The sequence below is a fragment of the Amblyomma maculatum genome, chromosome 6 (assembly GCF_055883805.1).
Source record: "Amblyomma maculatum isolate TAMU_Amacu chromosome 6, ASM5588380v1, whole genome shotgun sequence".
NCBI lineage: Eukaryota > Metazoa > Arthropoda > Arachnida > Ixodida > Ixodidae > Amblyomma > Amblyomma maculatum.
The window spans coordinates 86,658,414-86,677,440 of record NC_139349.1 but is presented as its reverse complement, the minus strand read 5'-3'; the positions used below and the strand labels follow the sequence as shown (position 1 = coordinate 86,677,440).

General features: G+C 45.1%; 1 protein-coding gene and 1 pseudogene across 1 annotated transcript; both read right to left on the bottom strand.

Annotated features, from left to right (window-relative positions):
• Positions 1-1,473: 1,473 nt before the first annotated feature.
• LOC146186202 (uncharacterized) lies at positions 1,474-5,903 on the bottom strand. Its single transcript, XM_084607093.1, has 2 exons — positions 5,679-5,903; positions 1,474-3,777 (listed from the first exon to the last, which is right to left on the bottom strand). The coding sequence occupies exon 2, from the start codon at positions 3,702-3,704 to the stop codon at positions 1,743-1,745; it is 1,962 nt and encodes a 653-aa protein (XP_084463219.1). The 5' UTR covers positions 3,705-3,777; positions 5,679-5,903; the 3' UTR covers positions 1,474-1,742.
• A 6,833-nt stretch (positions 5,904-12,736) lies between these two features.
• LOC146186201 (uncharacterized) lies at positions 12,737-18,968 on the bottom strand (annotated as a pseudogene).
• Positions 18,969-19,027: the final 59 nt, after the last annotated feature.

The following is a 19,027-nucleotide window of genomic DNA, read 5'->3' as shown; positions in this document are numbered from 1 at the left end:
ATTAAAGTCCCAAAGAGACATCTTCTATGAAGCACGCCGTACTACCACTACTACTTGGGGTTCTTTATAACACTGACGTTGAGCTGTACACATGTGCCTTGCACGTAGCCACTATACGTAAACGCAACCTCCGTGGCAGATATCGAACCCACATTATAAAACGGTGCTACAGGGCGAAGACGCGAACAAGAAGGGACATTGTTACGTGGCGACAAGCGAGAAGACGGCACAACATGACGATAGGGTGAAATATGATTTAATATGGCTGGCTTAGCGCGAGGGCTCCTCTCGCGCCACTGCCGATTTTCTTTGCAACAATATACACGGCGCTTAACTTACAACTGTCTTTTACTGGAAAAGAAACATCAATTTATACGCTGATCTAATCTGTGCACACGCGCATTGTCAGACATGCGTCAAACGCAGACGTGCTTATCACGGATACAACCACTTTAAGCGCATGTGTGTACGCTGAGCCATTATCTATTGCTTAGCAAGCTCATTTCACTTGCTGATAATGTCATTGTGGAAGGCTAGAACACATTCACAAGTAAAGCAATGCTTGGCAAGATTGGTGGCGTTCTTTTTTAATGAGTTAATATGCTCCATAAGCCGATCGTTGATACATCGGCCGGGCTGATATACGGAGATAACAAAGTAGAAATTGCATGGGAAGGGATAAAAAGTGCGGAAGCTGTCAAGGTATGCAAAATATTAAGGCAAGGTTGTCCTCTATCACGGCTGCTCTTCATGCTTTATATGAAGTACATGAGGCCCTATGAAAGAGAAATTTGATATATTGCTCCATTCGGACACGGGGCATACTGATTTAGTGTAGTTTACCAAATTGCTCTTTCATGTGGCCTCACGTACTTAGGTCAGACCGGCCGATGTATCAACGTTCGGCATATTGACCGGCGCCTAAGCTGGCTGAAGCATTCCACATGATCACGAAGTCGAATGGGTGTGTCAGCGCACCTTCAGTGACATTAACAGCCAGGGAAACGAGCTTACTAAGCCATAGATAATGGCTCAGCGTACACACGTGTGCTGTAAATGTGGTTTCATCCGCGATAAGCATACATCTGGGTTTGACGCGCGTATTTGACGATTAGGGTGTGCGCACAGTAGACGAGCGTATAAATTGATGCGTGCTTTTCAATAAAAGACAGTTGTAAGCTCAGCGCCGTCTGTATGTCCATTCTTGTTCTCGTATTCGTCCTGTAGGTCTATTCCATAATAATGAAGGAACAACAACTAGCACAAACCACCATTCTTCATCGAACCCATCTCGTTGGCGTCAGCAAGTCGACCGCCCTAACCAGTGAGCCACTTCGGCGAGGGTATTGATAACTTATGAAACAGCTAGAGGTATGAAGGAAGTCGTAAAAGCACCACGGATGAAATAACAAAAGGCTATTCATCAAAATTTAGCACTTTTGTAACAACTGATAAATATTGCGAAATTGACTTTCAAAATTCTATTTCACATTACTTTGTGCGGCCTTTCAAACTATCCACTGTAATCAGAAATTTATTGAAAAAAAATGGCATCGTAAAAAAAGACAAAAAGAAATAGCGTATTCTTCGAGGAGGTTTATAATGATCAGACAATAGTTTCTAAGTCATGAATGTTCAAATCAAAATAATGAGCGTAACATTTACTAGGGACAGGAATAAGCAGGCGAATACATATACCAACACAGTCGGGCACAAAAATGTAAAGAAAAAAAAAACACGTTTTAGTGCTGCCCGTCTGCAGATTGAGCGGTATGCGATCGTTGGACATCCTCTTTGGAACTAAAGTCTCTTCGAGAAGAAGACAGCTCTGTGTTCGCTGAAGACATCCCCGTAGCAATGGTTTTTTGCTTTTTGCGGAATCGCCTCGGGAGCAAATGCTCGTAGTCCTTGAAGCCGAAGAAGAGGTACACGCCCTGGAGTCCGATCAGTATGATAACAATGATGTCGAGGGCGAGCCAGTTGACGAATGCACCGATGAAACCCAAAAGCCACGTTGAGCCCATGATAAAGGCGAGTTTCACGAACAGGCCCAAATGGGATTTGTTCCCACCTCCTTTGAACTCGAAGCTCGCCGCCTGCTTGGCAGTCTTCCTGATTTGCACGACAATGTGTACGTACAGCCCCACGTCGAGTAGGAGAAGTATAATCATAGGCATCAGGAAGAAGCTTAGCTGACTCCACAGGCTGCCAATCCAACACGAAAAGCGTCCGTACTGGGGTGAAAGCACGAAGTCTGGGGTCACCCAGTTCAGCACGGCGCACAAGGCGATGACAACTAGAGGTCCACCCCATGCAATCAGAGCATAGAGCCAAAATCCAGTGTGCCGACTTGATGTAAGGCGCACGGCCACCACGTTCTTCCAGATGTCATAAGACAGCACACTAGTCCAGAAGAAGGTGCAGAGAAAGCCGTAGTGAAGGACAATGGCAAAACCTACGCACACCGGCTTGGACACATCGAAGCTATTTCCTAAGAGAAAGAGAAGGTGGCTGAAGAAGAGCGTTCCTGAAAGGCACAATGTGCACTTTGAAGAGAAAGTTCTCGAGCTGCTGTAGAGGACGTACACGATGCCTTTCAGGAAGAGGCATATCAGCGACAGACTGATGCAAATGATTGTAAGGTAATTTTGCATGTTGTAGGAGTTGTCATCTGATCGTGTAGTGTTGGTGCTGTTTGTCACGCTGTCATTGCCAATTGTTTCGCCGTCGTATGTCACAGAAGTGTTCGCATATAAGTACTGGGGAGCTCTGATGTAGCACCTGTTGTTATGCCACGAGAAGCAGGAGCCTTGGCTTACCACCGGCCTTATCAATGACAAAAGATTTGGACGCCCAAATGAGGATTTGGGATAAACGCGTGGCCATACATCGCGCACCGCTTGCTGCGGGACACAATTCATGAACGAAATGTCAGCACTATTGCAGATTCCACAGTACACGTTTTTGTAGACCACCTCAGATTCATTGCTCTTGAAACGTACTGGAGCGAAGTATGTCGAGCATTTTCTCACAGTTTCCGGGTCAGTGCCTCTGGGACAAGTATGAATATCGACAAGGCGATTGTCACAAGGCCAGAAGAAAATATCCGAATTGTCCAGAACTTCTTGTGGAGGAGCCACCTGAAATTCTCTTCCGGCACTCCCTGAAGCATTCCAGAACGTAGAAGTGTTGTCCAAGTCATAGTTGCATAGTGCACAAAACGCGTTCATATAGGTTAGTTGCCGGTTTGTTGTGACTGGAATCAAATAAAATGGATCTCCCAGCTCCGTGGCGTTCTCGCACGAGCTTCGCACTTCGTCTTCGGGCCATTTCGGGTTGCATCCCGAGACTACGTAGAATTTTTTCCTTGAACGCTTGTCGATGGTACGTACTACGCATTTGCCTGCAGCAGGAGATGCCAAAGACATCCCAGCATCCCAGCAGCAGTCTCCGTAGTAAACGCAGTTCTCGGCACAGGAACAAGTAATAGCAAAGAGATTCCTTGTGCAGTTAACTGGCGATTCGGTGCACCCGTGCAGTCCAGCAGGGCATCGAAGCAGTTCTTCGATTCGCTTCGGTGCTATCTGTGGATGATCTTGTTTGGAAACATTCCACGGTAGCGTTGCATTGCAATCAAGTTCGAAGCAGTAAGCACCAAATCCAAAGAGGGACGTCAACACTGTTAAAGTGACAGGGCCCTTCATTGTTTTTGGAGACGAATTGATCTTGTCTCAGTGCTGGTACTACGGTGCGTCACACCACATGGTCTTGAGAGCCCTGCATACAGACATGGTTTGATAATTTTGAGACCACTTGGAAAGGGTGCCTCATATACACACTTGTCACGGACTGGAATCATTTAAGCCTGATTAATGCCATGAAAGGAGTACAGTCTTCCGTTGTAAACATACACAACCCTCCGTTTTTGCTTCCCGGTCATGCTCTTCTAGCATGAGCATTCCATACCTCTCTGCGATGCTAGAAACCCTCATCCTTATCTCCATTAAGCAGCAGAGCTACAGGGCCCCACTACAAGGCTACTGAGATCCCTCGCGTGCTAATGTATAGGGACTGGAATAATATGAAACAGGCAATCTGTTTTTTTTTTTCCTTTTCCGTGGTAGTTGGAAGATTTCTAACAGTTGAAAAATTTCGCAGTGAGGCTCGGTAACAATTCTCAGCATGTTTTCTAAATCCTGAGACGGGGAAAAAATGGAAACCTGGTAGCACTACACGACACCAAAAATTATTATTATCATTTTTGTGTTAAGATTCGTTTCGTTCACTTGCAGAACAAAAATTTACATTTTTATACTTTGTTGAATTCAGGTCTAAATGAAAATAAAGCGCGCTTTTTTAACGTGCATTTAGAGAACATTTCTTTGTTTCTTTGCAAACATTTTATTTATATATTCACTTCTACAAAATCTCCGTCGTACGTAGCCCGACGGAGCTATTCAGAAACGCTAGCATTGCCCTCAATGTCAAGAGTGGTCTCAAATGTAAATTGCATACCTTGCAATTTCCTACACTTCGTTTCACTGTGATTTTTTGCATCATTTACCGTCTGTCTCTCTGGTAGAGCATGTGAATAATGTATTTTGTTTTTCTGATCTTTGTCATAAATCCAGCCAATAATAACTTTCCCCCTTTGTATGAAACGATATGCAAAGCAAGCCGTTAACCGCTTTCGGTCTGCTGCCTGCTAACGGAGACCCCTGTCATAAAGCTGGCCCTGCAGATGCTACTTCCAACCCTCAAGGAACGTAACAGCTTATCAAACGTTTCTATCTGATGCAGTTCTTAGCATACCTATTAGTTGCCGATAAAAAAGTTAGTTATTAGTTATATCATTCCACTTTTCATTAGGGTGAGAAAGAAGGGGCATGCTTCAGCGTTCCTCTAGACGAGGACAAAATTCGATGACTTCAAATAATTCACGTGTTTATGCAAATCTTTGTGTCTGGTTTTTAGCTCAAAATATTCTTGAATGAAAAAAAAAAAACTCACGTACATAAACGCACACAGTCTGTACAAATTATACTACTTAACTGCGCTTAGCGCATAAAGGAGGAAATGACGTGCAAGTTTTTTTTTATTTTGAGTGTGCGTGGAAGTTCGGACTTCAGTACCCTAACATATAAGCCGTAGAAGGTGAAGAACTAGGAGCAAACATATTCTGTTGTTTTGCAGGCAAATAGTGCGTACAACCTGTACTCACCTATGGGGCTGAAACGTGGAGGCTAACCAAGAGGGTTCTACTTAAGTTGAGGACAACTCAGAAGGCTATGGAACGAAAAATGGTAGGGGTAACATTAAGAGATAGGAAGCGTGCAGAGTGGATCGGAGAAATAGCTCAAGTTACTGACATTCTAGTGGAAATTAAAAAGAAGAAATGGGCGTGGGCAGGTCATGTAGTGCGAAGAGAGGATAATCGATGGTCGCTTAGGGTAACAAATTGGATTCCAAGGGAAGGAAAGCGTAGCAGGGGACGGCAGAAAGGTAGGTGAGCGGATGAGGTTAAGAAGTTCGCAGGGGTCAAGTGGATGCAGCTAGCATAGAGCTGGGTTAATTGGAGGAATATGGGAGAGGCCTTCGCCCTGCAGTGGGTACAGTCAGGCTGATGATGATGATGAGTGCGTACAAGACATCGCTAAGCGTGTGCTAAAAAAAATCACCTCAGGTGTCTTTCCGGCTTGGACGGTAGCCTGGAACGGCACTGTTGGCGACTTTGTTGACTGTCCTGGCCGCAGCCACGGCGCCCCCGCTTTGCATACCGATAATTCCAAGCAGGGACCTGCATATGACCGTACAAGACCTTGCGGCTCGCTCTCAGCAGAAACTGTTCGAGTGAAGTGCCTCGCTTGCGCGCTCGTCGGAACAGCGCCACGCAACACGGCCTATAGCTCGTATCCGGCATGCGAACCGACCACTGCGACGGATGCTAGCTCTTTATCTCAATAAAAAAGAAAGAGAACAACTAAAATGAACGTGCATCCTGAAGAACAGATATCGCATACAGTGCTAAAGTCATTACTTCGCATCGCAAGGAAGCCGACGGAAACAATTTGGACATCATTTTTGTTCATAAATTACTTTTCCGGCGATAAAAGCGCTGACACCGTGAGGCTATATAAAATATATAAAATGGCCATCTTGCTAAGGTCTCGCCTTGGCGATAACAGGAAGAGAACGTTTAACGCAGAAAGAACCAACTTGCAGAAACGTCGTGCGCTGTAATTCTGCACACTGGGAAAGAAACAGAGTCAAGTTCGCATGGCACGGGCAATAGAATCGATAGAATAGGAAACAATGCCAACAGTGACATAATGTAGTCACAATCGAGTCACATTAAACAAACTTTATTATACGATACAAATATCCCACAGAAAACATTGAGCAGAGCTCAACACATAGAGAAAATAAAGCTTACTATCTCATTGTACTGTTTGTCTTTACTAAAAGCAATGTAGCAGGCCATTTTGTGCGTGCATAGACACTGTGGCGCATGGATTCAAGAAAATTGAATCAAAACTCAAATAATAATTTATGACGGTGAAACGCATCAGAAAACAAGATACTGAGACTGAGGTAAACAAGCACGGCGCTGATTTGGGATAGAAGAGTAGGAAATGCTAAGTAAAAAAAGAAACATGACATAACGAAATAAAGTGGACACTTTTTCTTTTCTTTTCTTCTTTTCTTCTCAGTTTTCGTAAAAACGTTTAGTGATTTTATTTATTTGACCACTCTCTGTCATTTACCTTGCAATGACATCTCATTCCGGCACTGAGCGTGATGTAAGTGAAGGAGGTAGCCCAAAGAGTGTTCGAAGCCCTCCAATATGGCTTGCACAATAGCCATATGGGCCACCATACCATACCATACCTTGCCATACCGTACCACACCCTGCCATACTATACCATACCATGCTATACCATGCCATGCCTTATATACCATATCATAGCGTACCATACCATACCCCATGCCATGCCATGCCATACCATACCATACCGTGCCGTACGATACCATGCCTAAAATATATCTAGTTGTATCACCACCTTCGTGATCATCATTGTCATCAAAACTACAGCTGAGGGCAGGGCAAGACAAAGGTCTCTACATCTCTGAAACAATGAAGCCCGCTTAAAATGAGGGTTTTAGGCTGTGACTTTTTATGCGAATCATTTTATTGCGCAGGTCGTAAACGAACAAACATAGTTTTTTTTTTTTGCGACAGCCGATATTTGAAGAGCAATGACAACATTTGCTTTTGCCTTACTCTCCTCTAAATCTATGCATAACATTCTAAAGCTATGAAGAGGGGTGAGGCGGATGAAACGATAATAAAATACTGGCTCAGGTAACACTACATTTTGCCTTAAAATCTCTCTAGGAATATGTATTAGGTGGAAATTTTAAGTGAACAAATGATATAAAATGCTGCGGACATCTTTCTGCCAAAACAATTGCGTTAGTCCGATCAGTACTTGATGATGATGACTACGTATCTTTCTGTATGCAGACGAGGCAATTCACATAAAAAAATTGAATAATGTATGCCTGTGATTCAGAAAGTCATGATTATGAGACGAATAAAAAGAAGCCACCAAACCTTTATCCGGCATGTTAAATGCACGAATGATGGCGGATGTATTTATTGAACAGCTCAAATGGGTACGATGGTCTGAAATTCCTAGATACAGGGTTCCATTTCTCGGTGGAGCAAGGCCGAGGCTTTGTAGTAATGCCGTCGCCTGGTGTGCTTGAGGAGGTATTTTTGCAGAATTCAGAGATGGGGAAAATAACGACTTGAGGGGCTAGTTGGTGGTGTGGAGTAACAAGACAGTGGTGACTGCCATGCTTGGACGATGTTTATAGTCTGCGAGGAAGAGAGTGCCACTATCCCCTTGGCAAAGAAGAGGAAGATGAAAAGAAGAGGAAGATGAGATGTACCTGAGTGTAGAAGAAGAGGAGTGGTGAAGAGGAAGTGTTTTCAGATTCTTATTACAGTTGGTAGTGTGCGCGTGTGTTGTGTCTCTTCTCTTGTGTTTGTGCTTGTTGCGCCACATTTCTGAAAACAGAGGTTAAGGAACTTCACTGACAAAAGAAACACGTTTCATTGAGCAAAAATAGTTGAATATTTGCAATGATTATTGTGAGATAGAGCAAGCGAGAGATTATGAATACGCCGCATCATTTCATTGTATTGGTCTCTTACACGCCGCATCACTGCCTGTATGCCATTATGAAAACTTATCCAACAACCGTCCCTTCACAGGTGGCAGTACAACGAATTACCACGTAAAGTGACTGTCATGTGAATAGACAATTACGGCGTTGAAGGCTGCTGTGGCTGCCTGTTCTTATTACTTTTGCTCCGATTTTCGATTTGACTGTGTAGATAAGTAAACGCTTTTATTACTGTTATTATTAGTTACTAGTAAGGACAGTTCCTATTGTATGCAGTTTGTCCGAACTTCCTCCACGTCAGTGAGCTGTGGTCGGCTTTCAAATTGCTTCAGAATGAAAGGTGAGCCTTCCCACTGGAGCAGGAGTCGCTCCTTATATGAAGGCACAGTGCACGCGAACGGAGGGCGAGTGGGCTTCAGTCCTCTCTCAAAGACGTGCTTTTTCATAACCTTCTGCCAACACAGAAAGTTGCACGGCCTGCGGCCTATGTGCGGAAAAAGATCAGGGGGATACTTAAGGGTATGACGGGTTAGCGGCCTGTGGCCCCTTGAGGTGTTTCCGCATTGTGATGCGGACGTAGACGCGCAGTTTATAGTGCACGTGAAAGCCGTTTTTAGGCCGAGAACTTGGAAACGCCACATCCGACTTGGTAACGACGTATTACGCTCGAGGAGTTCAAGATGGCCGTCGCGCGCCGCCGTCACAGGATTTCTTCCGACAAGCTTTTCTCAAGTTCGAGTTACGGCGACGCCTTTCTACCGCACGAGCTGCACTCGCTACCGCGCAATATCGTATCGATGGCGGCGATAGAAGATCCACTTCACTGTGGCTAGGCCAGGTTGACGTAAGATAGAGACTGCTCGGGAGAAGGGCGAGCGAAAATACTTTCGTAGACTCAGTGCCAACTGTACCGTCAAAGTAAGCGCGAAGCTGAAGGAACCGATTCGCCCACGTGCACATGGTTTAGCGATAAATAATGCGGTGTAGACAATTCACGTAGGGAAGCAACAAATTGTGGAGTGACCTAAAGATGTGGCGTTGTAACCAATGCTAGCTGCATGCTGACGACAATACATGGCAAGGTTATTCTTGAAGAATAACTTTAAACAATTCCGCTTATTGCTTTTTGTGATAATTGCAAAATTCAGTTAAATTACATTATTGCTACTGCTCACGAAAATAGATGCCAATACATTACAGCTATTTTCAGGAAGCGATCGCAATAACATTTCAATTATTTTTCAATTAACAAACGAAAGGAAACGGTTTAGGTGAAGCCGTCGTCATTTAGACAACATTTCGTCAAGAAGACTGTGTTTGGTTAGGAAAAGCATTTTTAATCAGTTCGCTTTAGATGGCGTTGTCCTAGCTCCTCGATGTGATAATCATGATATCTTACAAACGCTTTATCTAGAATGTATTTTTTCCAGTCAAGTGAATGTACCAGGTGGCATCATACGGATGGATAGAAAGGTTAACCTGAAAAAACTTGGACAAAGTTGGATAAAGTTGGAAAGCAGAACAGAGAAAAATCTGAGCGCTGAGATATGGGGTAGAGATAACGTACACGAAGTTGAAAGACTATGCGTACGGGCGCGGAGACTGCAACAGGTAGTATGGTAGATACCAGTCAAGTTGACCTAGAAAAAAAAAAGAAAAAAAGATGCCGAAGAGACGCGAAAACAAGCGCTTGGCAACTCCGCCTTTATATCAGCGATGACGGCAATAATTTTGCCAACTTTATTTCACATTATGATGTATGACTCTTGTTTCTTCTCTTTGCTTTATCCTTATTTCCTCTATTTTCCTTCTTTTTATTTTTTCTCTCTCATACTATTTATTACCAGTCACTCATTATTGCGGTAGGATTCAACACAAGAATACAGCGGCGCAGGCTCCTGAAAGGAAGCTCTCAAGCCAATGGTGCTAACCGGTGTCACGACGTTGCAGTTATTCCATTAGTGTGAAACCGCGGGTGAATAGCAATTGCGTGCGTTCAAATGCTATTGAGCGGCATGTTCTGATAATCGCGGTCGACTTCATGGCTGGAGGGAATTCTTTAAGGGGTATCTGCCTCTGCCTTCTTGACTTGCATTCCACGTGGGATCCACTATGATAGCCTGTATTACCAATCGCATTCACCCGTAATCACTTTAATTACCGATCACTTTTGAACTCCCACTCTTATCACAGATCTTTTTACAACTAATCATTTAACCGCTTACCATAACCACTATTTTTTTTTTCTTATTTTCACAGACAACCTTCGCCGATGGCATCCGCCTTCCTGCTTGACTGCTCCGAATCCCGCGTTTCCAAGCCGCTCCACTGCGCCTGCAAGCCAACTGCCCGTCGCGCAGTGCCGTGTGCTATACCGGCTTGCCGCGCAGTCGTCCCGGTTGCTGCGCCCTGTGTTTTTCCCTGCACCCAAGTACGACCTGTACACAGACTAATTTTGTCCACAGCTCTGCTATTTCTCGCTTTACCTTGAGCTTCGTTTTTACAACGGAGGGACGAGCGTGCAGTGGCTCGCGGAGACGACGAAGCCGTGATGGCAAGCACGCGCACTTTACGGCTTTCAAACAAACGGACAGTTCCCGCCTACGTAGGCCTTGAAATTAGTATTAAGAGTGCATGCGACAAAGCGATAGAGCAGTTTTGCATACTTGTTTTGAAATACTGGGTACAAATTTGGTTGCAACAGAAATACGCGTAGGCCAACACGATGATATGTGAAAGCGCAAAGACGCAATACGAACAACAGCAGAGAAGTGGGCGAGAGGATCCCTCTACGTTGAACAAATTATTTATTGAGCCAGACAATTCACAAGGGGCAGCTGCGCATGCGCAGAGCCTCTCATTTAGAAGCGCACCCATTTTGAAATTTAAAGGCCAAGCGGCCCAGGTAGCCCAGAATGTGGGGCCCCAGTGGGTCCGACGTAGGCAAGTGGGGCTGGGGCAACCATCATAAAACCTGCATCGGTCCTCGATGGGGCAAAAGTGGGCAAGCCCCATTTGGGCTTGCCCCTGTTCCTCCTGCATGGGTCCCATAGCGGCGTTTCTTGGGCTAATGCAGAGCACATTCCTGCATCCAGACCACAAGGGTTCCTTGCCGGATATTTGAGGGCAATCCAACCTAAATGTGGGCTTTTTATGGGAAATCCCTCATAGATCCGAAATGAGGCCGTCCCCATTAATCTTTGTGGGATCAACATCGGCCGTAGTGGGGCAAGAAAACGGACATACCCAAATGCTGCCCCAATCGGCCCCTTGTAGGTTACTTGAGGGCAGGTGAAATATGAATAAGGGCCCAATTTGGGCAAGCCCTCGTGAAGCCCAAATGAGGCAGCCTTAGTTAAACCGCTTTAGGTCCCACATAGGCTGTAATGGGGCTGGAAGGCGGGCGTGCCCGCATGGTACCAAAATCGGTCCTTTGTGGGGACTTTGAAGGCCCGTGCAACAGCAGGTGGGCTCTAGGTTCAAAAACAACGTCCAGCCCAATTCGGGCTGCCCACATAAAACTGCTTTATAGCCCACATGGGCCGTAATGGGACTGAAAGGCGGGAGGGCCCGCATGATACCAAAATTGGTCCCTTGTGGGGAATTTGAAGGCACGTGCAACAGCAAGTGGGCTTTAGGTTCAAAACCAACACCCAGCCCAATTGGGGCTGCCCACACAAAACCGCTGTAGGTCCCACATCGGCCGTAATGGGGCTAGAAGGCGTGCGTGCAATTGCGTTATCATTGTTTCCAACTTTTATTTGCATTAGATGTTGCCCTAAATTACTATTATAGATGATTTGTACAACAGTTGTTGCCATGTTTAGTCGATTAGAAATTTACATGGCTTTGGTTCTCGCGCTCATGCAAATTGGGCTACAAATACTAAAACAAACTGATTGCTAACTGTTGTCTCTTATGTGGTTGCTTTGGACAGCCTGCAACTCTCAGCACAAAATTACTGTTCAGAACACACATCTCCATAGCCTGAAGCCTGAAGACATCAAGTTATTTCGGCTAGATGAATGTTATGAGTTATTGTAAAATTTAATATTGTGGCTGTTTAGAAAGTGCAGACATCTATAAAATAATTACTTAATTATGTGCATAAATATTGATTGGGAAAACTTGGACTAGGGCTTTCCATCAATTTCCTGCGTCGGACCCCTATGAGAATAATGTGGGCAAGCCCAAGTGCGGCTAGCGCTATAGAACCCGCATTGGTCCTATGTCATTATCTGAGGGGCTAACTGAAAAAAAAAAAATGTTCGTCCAAAGCGGCTGCCCAAATCGGTCCAAAGTAGGACCATCGCGGGGAGTTGGCGGGATGTGCCCTTTTAACAATTCCGGAAAAATGTGGGCAGCCCCGCAAGGGCTGCCTGCATCGGCCCCTAGTGGGGCCCATTGGGGCTTTGTCGACAGCCCCCTTCGGGCCTACGTCGGCCCCTCTTGAGCCCACCGGGGCTGTCCTGCATTGCCTACATCGGGCCCACCGGGGCCCACCCTTCATAGCCCACTGTGTGCTACCTGGGGGGGGGGTGGAAACAAGGAGTAGATAAAGGCTTAACAATTCAGATATTGGAACACATAGAGCCCTCCAAGCTTCAAAATCAGCGCAGTTATCGATGAGAAGGAAGTGCTCCCGCTAATAACTGCGCTTCAATATGTTATTCTTCAAAATTGAACTCGCCTAGTCCACCTCTGCGCTGTCGCTCTTGTCGTTTTTGCGCTTTCATGTCTCATCATAACCTACAAACAAGCCCAAATGGCTACTCTGCACGCCAACGATATTCATAAATGCATTGACAATAAAGCAAAAAAAAAACGATTAGTTCTGTTTGTCCGAAGAACTGATGGCAAGTGAATTGTGAAAGCCTTCTCTCGATATGAAGTCTTTCCCAGTGGAAGACATCTGTGTGGTCGCCGTGGACACATGGGTCGCATCCCCCTTTTCCTTCTTCCGGAATCTCCTCGGGAGCAAATGCTCGTAGTCCTTGAAGCCGAAGGAGAGGTACACGCCCTGGAGACCTATCAGTATGATAACAATGAGGTCAAGGGCGAATACGTTCACGAATGCACCAATGAAGCCCAAAAGCCACGTTGTACCCATGATGAATGCGAGCTTCACGATCAGGCCCATGTGGGATTTGTTCCCACCACCCTTGAAGTCGAAGCTCGCCGCCCCCTTGACATGTGCACGACAATGTGTACGTACAGCCCCACATCGAGTACGAGAAGTATAATAATGGGCATTAGGAAGAAGGCGAGCTGACTCCATAGGCTGCCGATCCAACACGAAAAGCGTGCGTACTGGGGTGAAAGCACAAAGTCAGGGGCCGCCCAGTTTAGGACGGCGCACAAGGCGATGACAATTAAAGGGCAGCCCCATGCAATCAGAGCATAGAGCCAAAATTTACCGTGGCGACTTGACGAAAGGCGCACGGCCACCACGTTCTTCCAGATGTCATAAGACAACACACTGGTCCAGGAGAAGGTGGAAAGGAAGCTGTAGTGAAGGACAATAGAAAAACCCACGCACACTGGCTTAGATACATCCAGGCTGTTTCCGAGGAGAAAGAGCAGGTGGCTCAGGAAGAGCGTTCCTGAAAGGCATAGTGTGCACCTTGAAGAGAACGTCCGCGAACTATTGTAGAGCACGTACACGACGCCTTTCAGGAAGAGGCATATAAGCGACAGACTGATGCAAATTATCGTAAGGTAGTTCTGCACGTTGTAGGGCTCGTCTTCAGTTTGCGTAGTGTTGGTGCTGTTCTTCCTGCTGTCATTTCCCATTTTATCGGACGCCACAGAAGTGCTCGCATATAAGTACTGGGGAGTTCTGATGTAGCACCTATTGTTATGCCATGAGAAGCAAGAGCCTTGGCTTTCCACGGGTCTTATTAAAGACAAAAGATTTGGCCGGCGATGGGGACGGGTTCGTCGCCATAGTTCGCGCACGGCTTGCTGCGGGACGCAATTCATGAGCGAAATTTCGGCACCATTACAGAGTCTACAGTACACGTTTTTGTAGACCACCTCAGTTTCATTGCTTTTGAACTGTACTGGAGCGAAGTGAGTCGAGCATTTTCTCGCCGTTTCCGGGTCACTGCCCTCGGGACAGCTCTGAATATCGACAAGGCGATTATCACAAGGCCAGAAGAAAATATCGTGGTCGTCTAAGGTTTCTTTTGGGGGATCCACTTCAAATTCTTTTCCCAGAGTCCCTGAAGCATGCCAGAACGTAGACGTGTTGTCCAAGTCGTAGTTGCAGAGTGCACAAAATGCGTTCACGTAGGTTAATTGTCGTTTTGTCGTGACTGGAATGATATAGAACGGGTCTTTGAGCTCTGTGGCGTTCTCGCATGAGCCACGCACCTCATCTGCTGGCCAGTTGTGGTCGCATCCTGAGACAGCGTAGAACTTCCTCATAAAAAATTTATCTACGTTACGTACGACACACGTGCCTGTTGTAGGAGTCGCCAATGAAATCCCTGAATCCCAGCAGCAGTTTCCGTAATAAATGCAGTTCTTAGCACAGGAGCAAGTGACCGCGAAAAAATCCTCCGAGCAGTTCACCGAAGGAGGGTTGAAATCTGGGTCAGTTGGTACATAGTCAGAGAATAAAAACCAGCCAAGGGACTAGGACGAAGAAAGACGATGTACACACGGAAGCTGGAACTTCCAGCTTCCGTGTGTACATCGTCTTTCTTCGTCCTAGTCCCTTGGCTGGTTTTTATTCTCTGACTAAGTTCACCGAAGACTCAGTGCCGCCGTGCAGTCCATCAGGGCACCGGAGCAGCTCTTCGAATCGCTCCGGTGGTATTTCTGGGTGATCCCGGCTCGAAACATTCCACGGCAGTGTCGCATTGCAATCTTCTTCGAAGCAGTAGACACCAAATCCAAAGAAAGCTGTCAGCACAGTCAGAGTAAGATGGTTATCCATTGTGCTGAGATCCAAACTGACCTTGTCCCAGTTGCTAGCTGACGATGCACCACATCCTGTGGTTTTGAAAGCCCTGCATGCGGACATAATTGCAAAGTTTGAGAACCCTGGAAATTTTACCACGTAAACGTAATTTTCACCAGACCGGAATAATACCAGCCTCACTTTCCCTGACAGTGGGTACAGGCTTTTCTAAAAAAAAAAAATACAGCTCAGCGGGCTTGCCTTTCGGGCATGTAGTGTAATGATGTGGCATTAATAGTATCCCGGGTACAGACGTTTCTATAAAAAAATACAGCTCAGCGGGCTTGTATGTAGTGTAATTATGTGGCATTAATAGTGTCCCGGATTTCTCGATTATGCGAGAAACTTGTTATCACCATTGCGAGGCTAGGGGAACAGCCAGGACCAGGTGAGCTAAAGAGCTTCAATACAAAACTCAGAAATAATCTGTGCATGTACGGCTGTCTTCCCCCAGAACGCTAAGTATGACTGAACACAAATGAGAAGTACCACAAAACAAAAAATGTAGGTATGAAGATGACATACAGCCAATTTAATTTCTGCCGTCTTTGCGCTTTTTCTTTGGCTGAAAAAAAGAAGTTTATAAAATGGACAAGAAATACATTGGTAATAGTAGAAGGGTGACGGAGTGAAAATCCTAATACAACTGTGTATCGGTGTAATGGATCCCTGTATCTACTCTACATCTCTTGTATTAGACTGATATGAGCAGCATGTATTCTTTCAATAAGCTTTTTTTTAGATAGACCGCTATTGCAGTCTTGGATTAAGAAAGCGTCACATGCAAATCGGCTGTTATATATGATGTGTAACGAATGTATAGTCATATTTACTTAGCTTCATTTATGAACAAGTCACGACCAGTACACGCGGGTGCACTGTTGAGGCTAAATGATACCAATGAAAGCAGCCTCTTTAAACACGACAAGTGTAGGTGTCTTATAGTCATCATGCCATTAGCGAGTTTTAGAGTAGGGGAACCGTATGGGTTAGGGGAATAGGATAATTGCGGGGATGCAATGCGCATGCACGAACTGCTGCGATGAGAGGACCGGAGGTGCGGCAATTACTCTGAGCACGTGCACTCGCTCCCCGCTATTTCCCTAAGCGATAGGGTTTCCCTATTCTAGGCCTCGCTGTTGTTGCGATGCTGTGTTGCTGTGAAACTTAGCGTAGGCGTGCCCCGAATAGATTCCTATGTGGCGGTGTTGGCCCCGCAGATGCTGCATCTCAGCGTACGGGAATCTAATACCTTATAAAACTTCTCAGTTTGATACTTTTTGTTGCCTGTTAATTGTCAATAAGCAAACGGGCTATTTGTTGTGGTATTACAATTCTCACCAAGGTGTGAACGAAATGGGCTGCTTCGACGTACGCGGGGTGGAGACTGAATTCATTGCCATTTCTACAATTTACATTCATGAAGAACGAGATCATTGCTTCTGGTTTTCCGGCAAAAGTATTGTCAACTAAAAAAAAAGGACAACACCCCTTAGTAGTATTTCCGTCTGGCTACACTGAGCGCCTAAAGGACAAAAATATAAACGCATTACTTATTTATGTGTTCATACTGAGTGTATGCCAAGAGACGAGTAGCGACTTTATTTTTTACAATGCGAAGCAATATTGCAGCTGTGTATACATAGCACTGCACAAACTGCCGTTACTGAACAATGCATCCACAGAAAGTAGAACGCCAAATGTAAATATGTTCATTTGTTTTACAGTGGATTAATGAGCATGAGCTGTGGCTAATTGTAGGTACAAATATCACCTCAACTTTCTTTCCGGCTTAGAAGGCAGCCTGGATGGGTACTGCTGGAAGCTTAGTTAACCAAACGCTCCATAGCCACAATGTATCCGCTTTTCAAAGAGATTCTTCAAGGCAGGCACCCGCAGAAAGAGCAAACAAAACCTCGCAGTTCCCTCTCGGCAGAAGCTGGTCGAGCGGAGTGCATGCCTCGCCGTTGAGGTCATCGGCACATGCCACGCAGCGCGAACTCACTCTCATCCGACATGCGAACCGACCGCTACGACAGATACGAATATTTATTACACACACAACAAAAAGAAAATATGGAATGAAGGCGCACATTCAAGAGCAGACAGTGCTCTTATTAAATTAAATATGTAAGAAGTAGGAATTTTTATTCACATGTTTTATCAGGACGTACAGGCAATGGCTATTACAAAACACAATACACGGAGTGCCCACACTGCCAAGAGCTCGCCTCGACGCTGGCAGGAGCAGTGACCCTTGACGCACGATGGACCAGCTTGCTTTAAAATTTTTGGCCATTCTAGCACTACGCACAGGAAAAGAAACGATATATATATATATATATATATATATATATATATATATATATATATATATATATATATATATATATATATATATATATATATATATATATATATATATGTATATATGTATATATATATATATATATATATATATATATATATATATATATATATATATATATATATATATATATATATATATATATATATGATTTGGGTTTGGGAGTGATGAGAAGGTTGTATCTGTGACATTATGTGACATTATGCAGCGCACTCGAGTCACAATAAACAAACTCTATTCTGCTGCGCTTAGTCCAACGCACAAAATAAAAAAGAAGGAGAGAAAGCGCTCAATATGAATTGCGGCGTTCGCTTTTATTAAAAAAAAATGTATCGCAATATTTCATCCGTGTCCCTACACTCTGGAGCATGGATCCTAGAAAAACGGACTAAATATCGGAAAAAATCATTGCGAACTCTGCAGCGCACCAAAAAAAAACAAAGTACAGAGGCAACAACAGCGAGCACAAACGGTTCTTGAAAAAAACAACAACTGAAGCCACAATAAAAAGTAAAATGGAGATTTGAGAGTTGTTACTCGACCGAAATTTGTTTCGCATTCTCTTAAAAGACTGCAGCGAACATATTTCTTCGATCACGAAGCGTCGTATACCATCCACTGACATGCACAATTTTATTTCTAACCATGAGAGTAGACCAAGGGTCCATGAATCGCGGAAGTTTGCTGTCTGTGACCACATGCGGTCAGGCGGAGGAGCAAGAAAGAGGTTTTTATTGTCGGGAGAGTCTTGCGTCCCGGCGGCCTCTTCAGCCAGTCGGACGAGGCGGAACTGGAGGTAAGGGCGCGAACTATGCAGCAGTCTCTTCCAAGATTCTTTGGAATCGATATTTTGCGCCCTCCCAGGAGAATCTGGAAATTTCTAGATATTTAGGTCAAGCAACATTCTCATGCCGCAGTGTATACACTCGCGTGATCTTACATCCGGGAACATATGGTTCGCCTCAAATGGCGAGATTAAGCGTCCTTCTGACTTTATGATCGTTAGCTGTTACTATACTTGCATTTGCCGTCTTCTCGTCCATTTCTCCCTCGTTCTCAGGTTCAAGATGGCGGCCAAGTCACGTGATCATAGCTACAGCATTGCAAATAATTGCCGCCCCCCCCCCCCCTCCACCACCACCGCTGCATTACCTACTGTACTATGTTGTTGTTGTTGTCGTTGTGGCTGTTGGAAGAAGGAAAAGAAGATGCACGGGCCTGCTACTGGCTCTGTAGCTGAGCCACCTCTGCTGCCTCGTGCAGACAAAAGAGAAAATAGAGACGAAAGAAAAAGAAGAGGGAGAGAAAGACGCGCGACGCAACAACCGTCGTCCACCACCAATACGATGGCGGGCGTAATGACGGCCTACAACAGATAAAAATTCGGTGGCAGGCTGGCTCCCGCCACAAACGGCGGTGACTTACCTGTCCCAGCCCCATCAGGGCCTGGGGCAGCTACCCTTCGTTTCCTGTCCGCCTAACTGTACTATTTTGTTGTT

Coding starts and splice junctions, on each gene's coding strand:
- LOC146186202 (XM_084607093.1), bottom strand. CDS start 3,704: ATGAAGGGCCCTGTCACTTTAACAGTGTTGACGTCCCTCTTTGGATTT.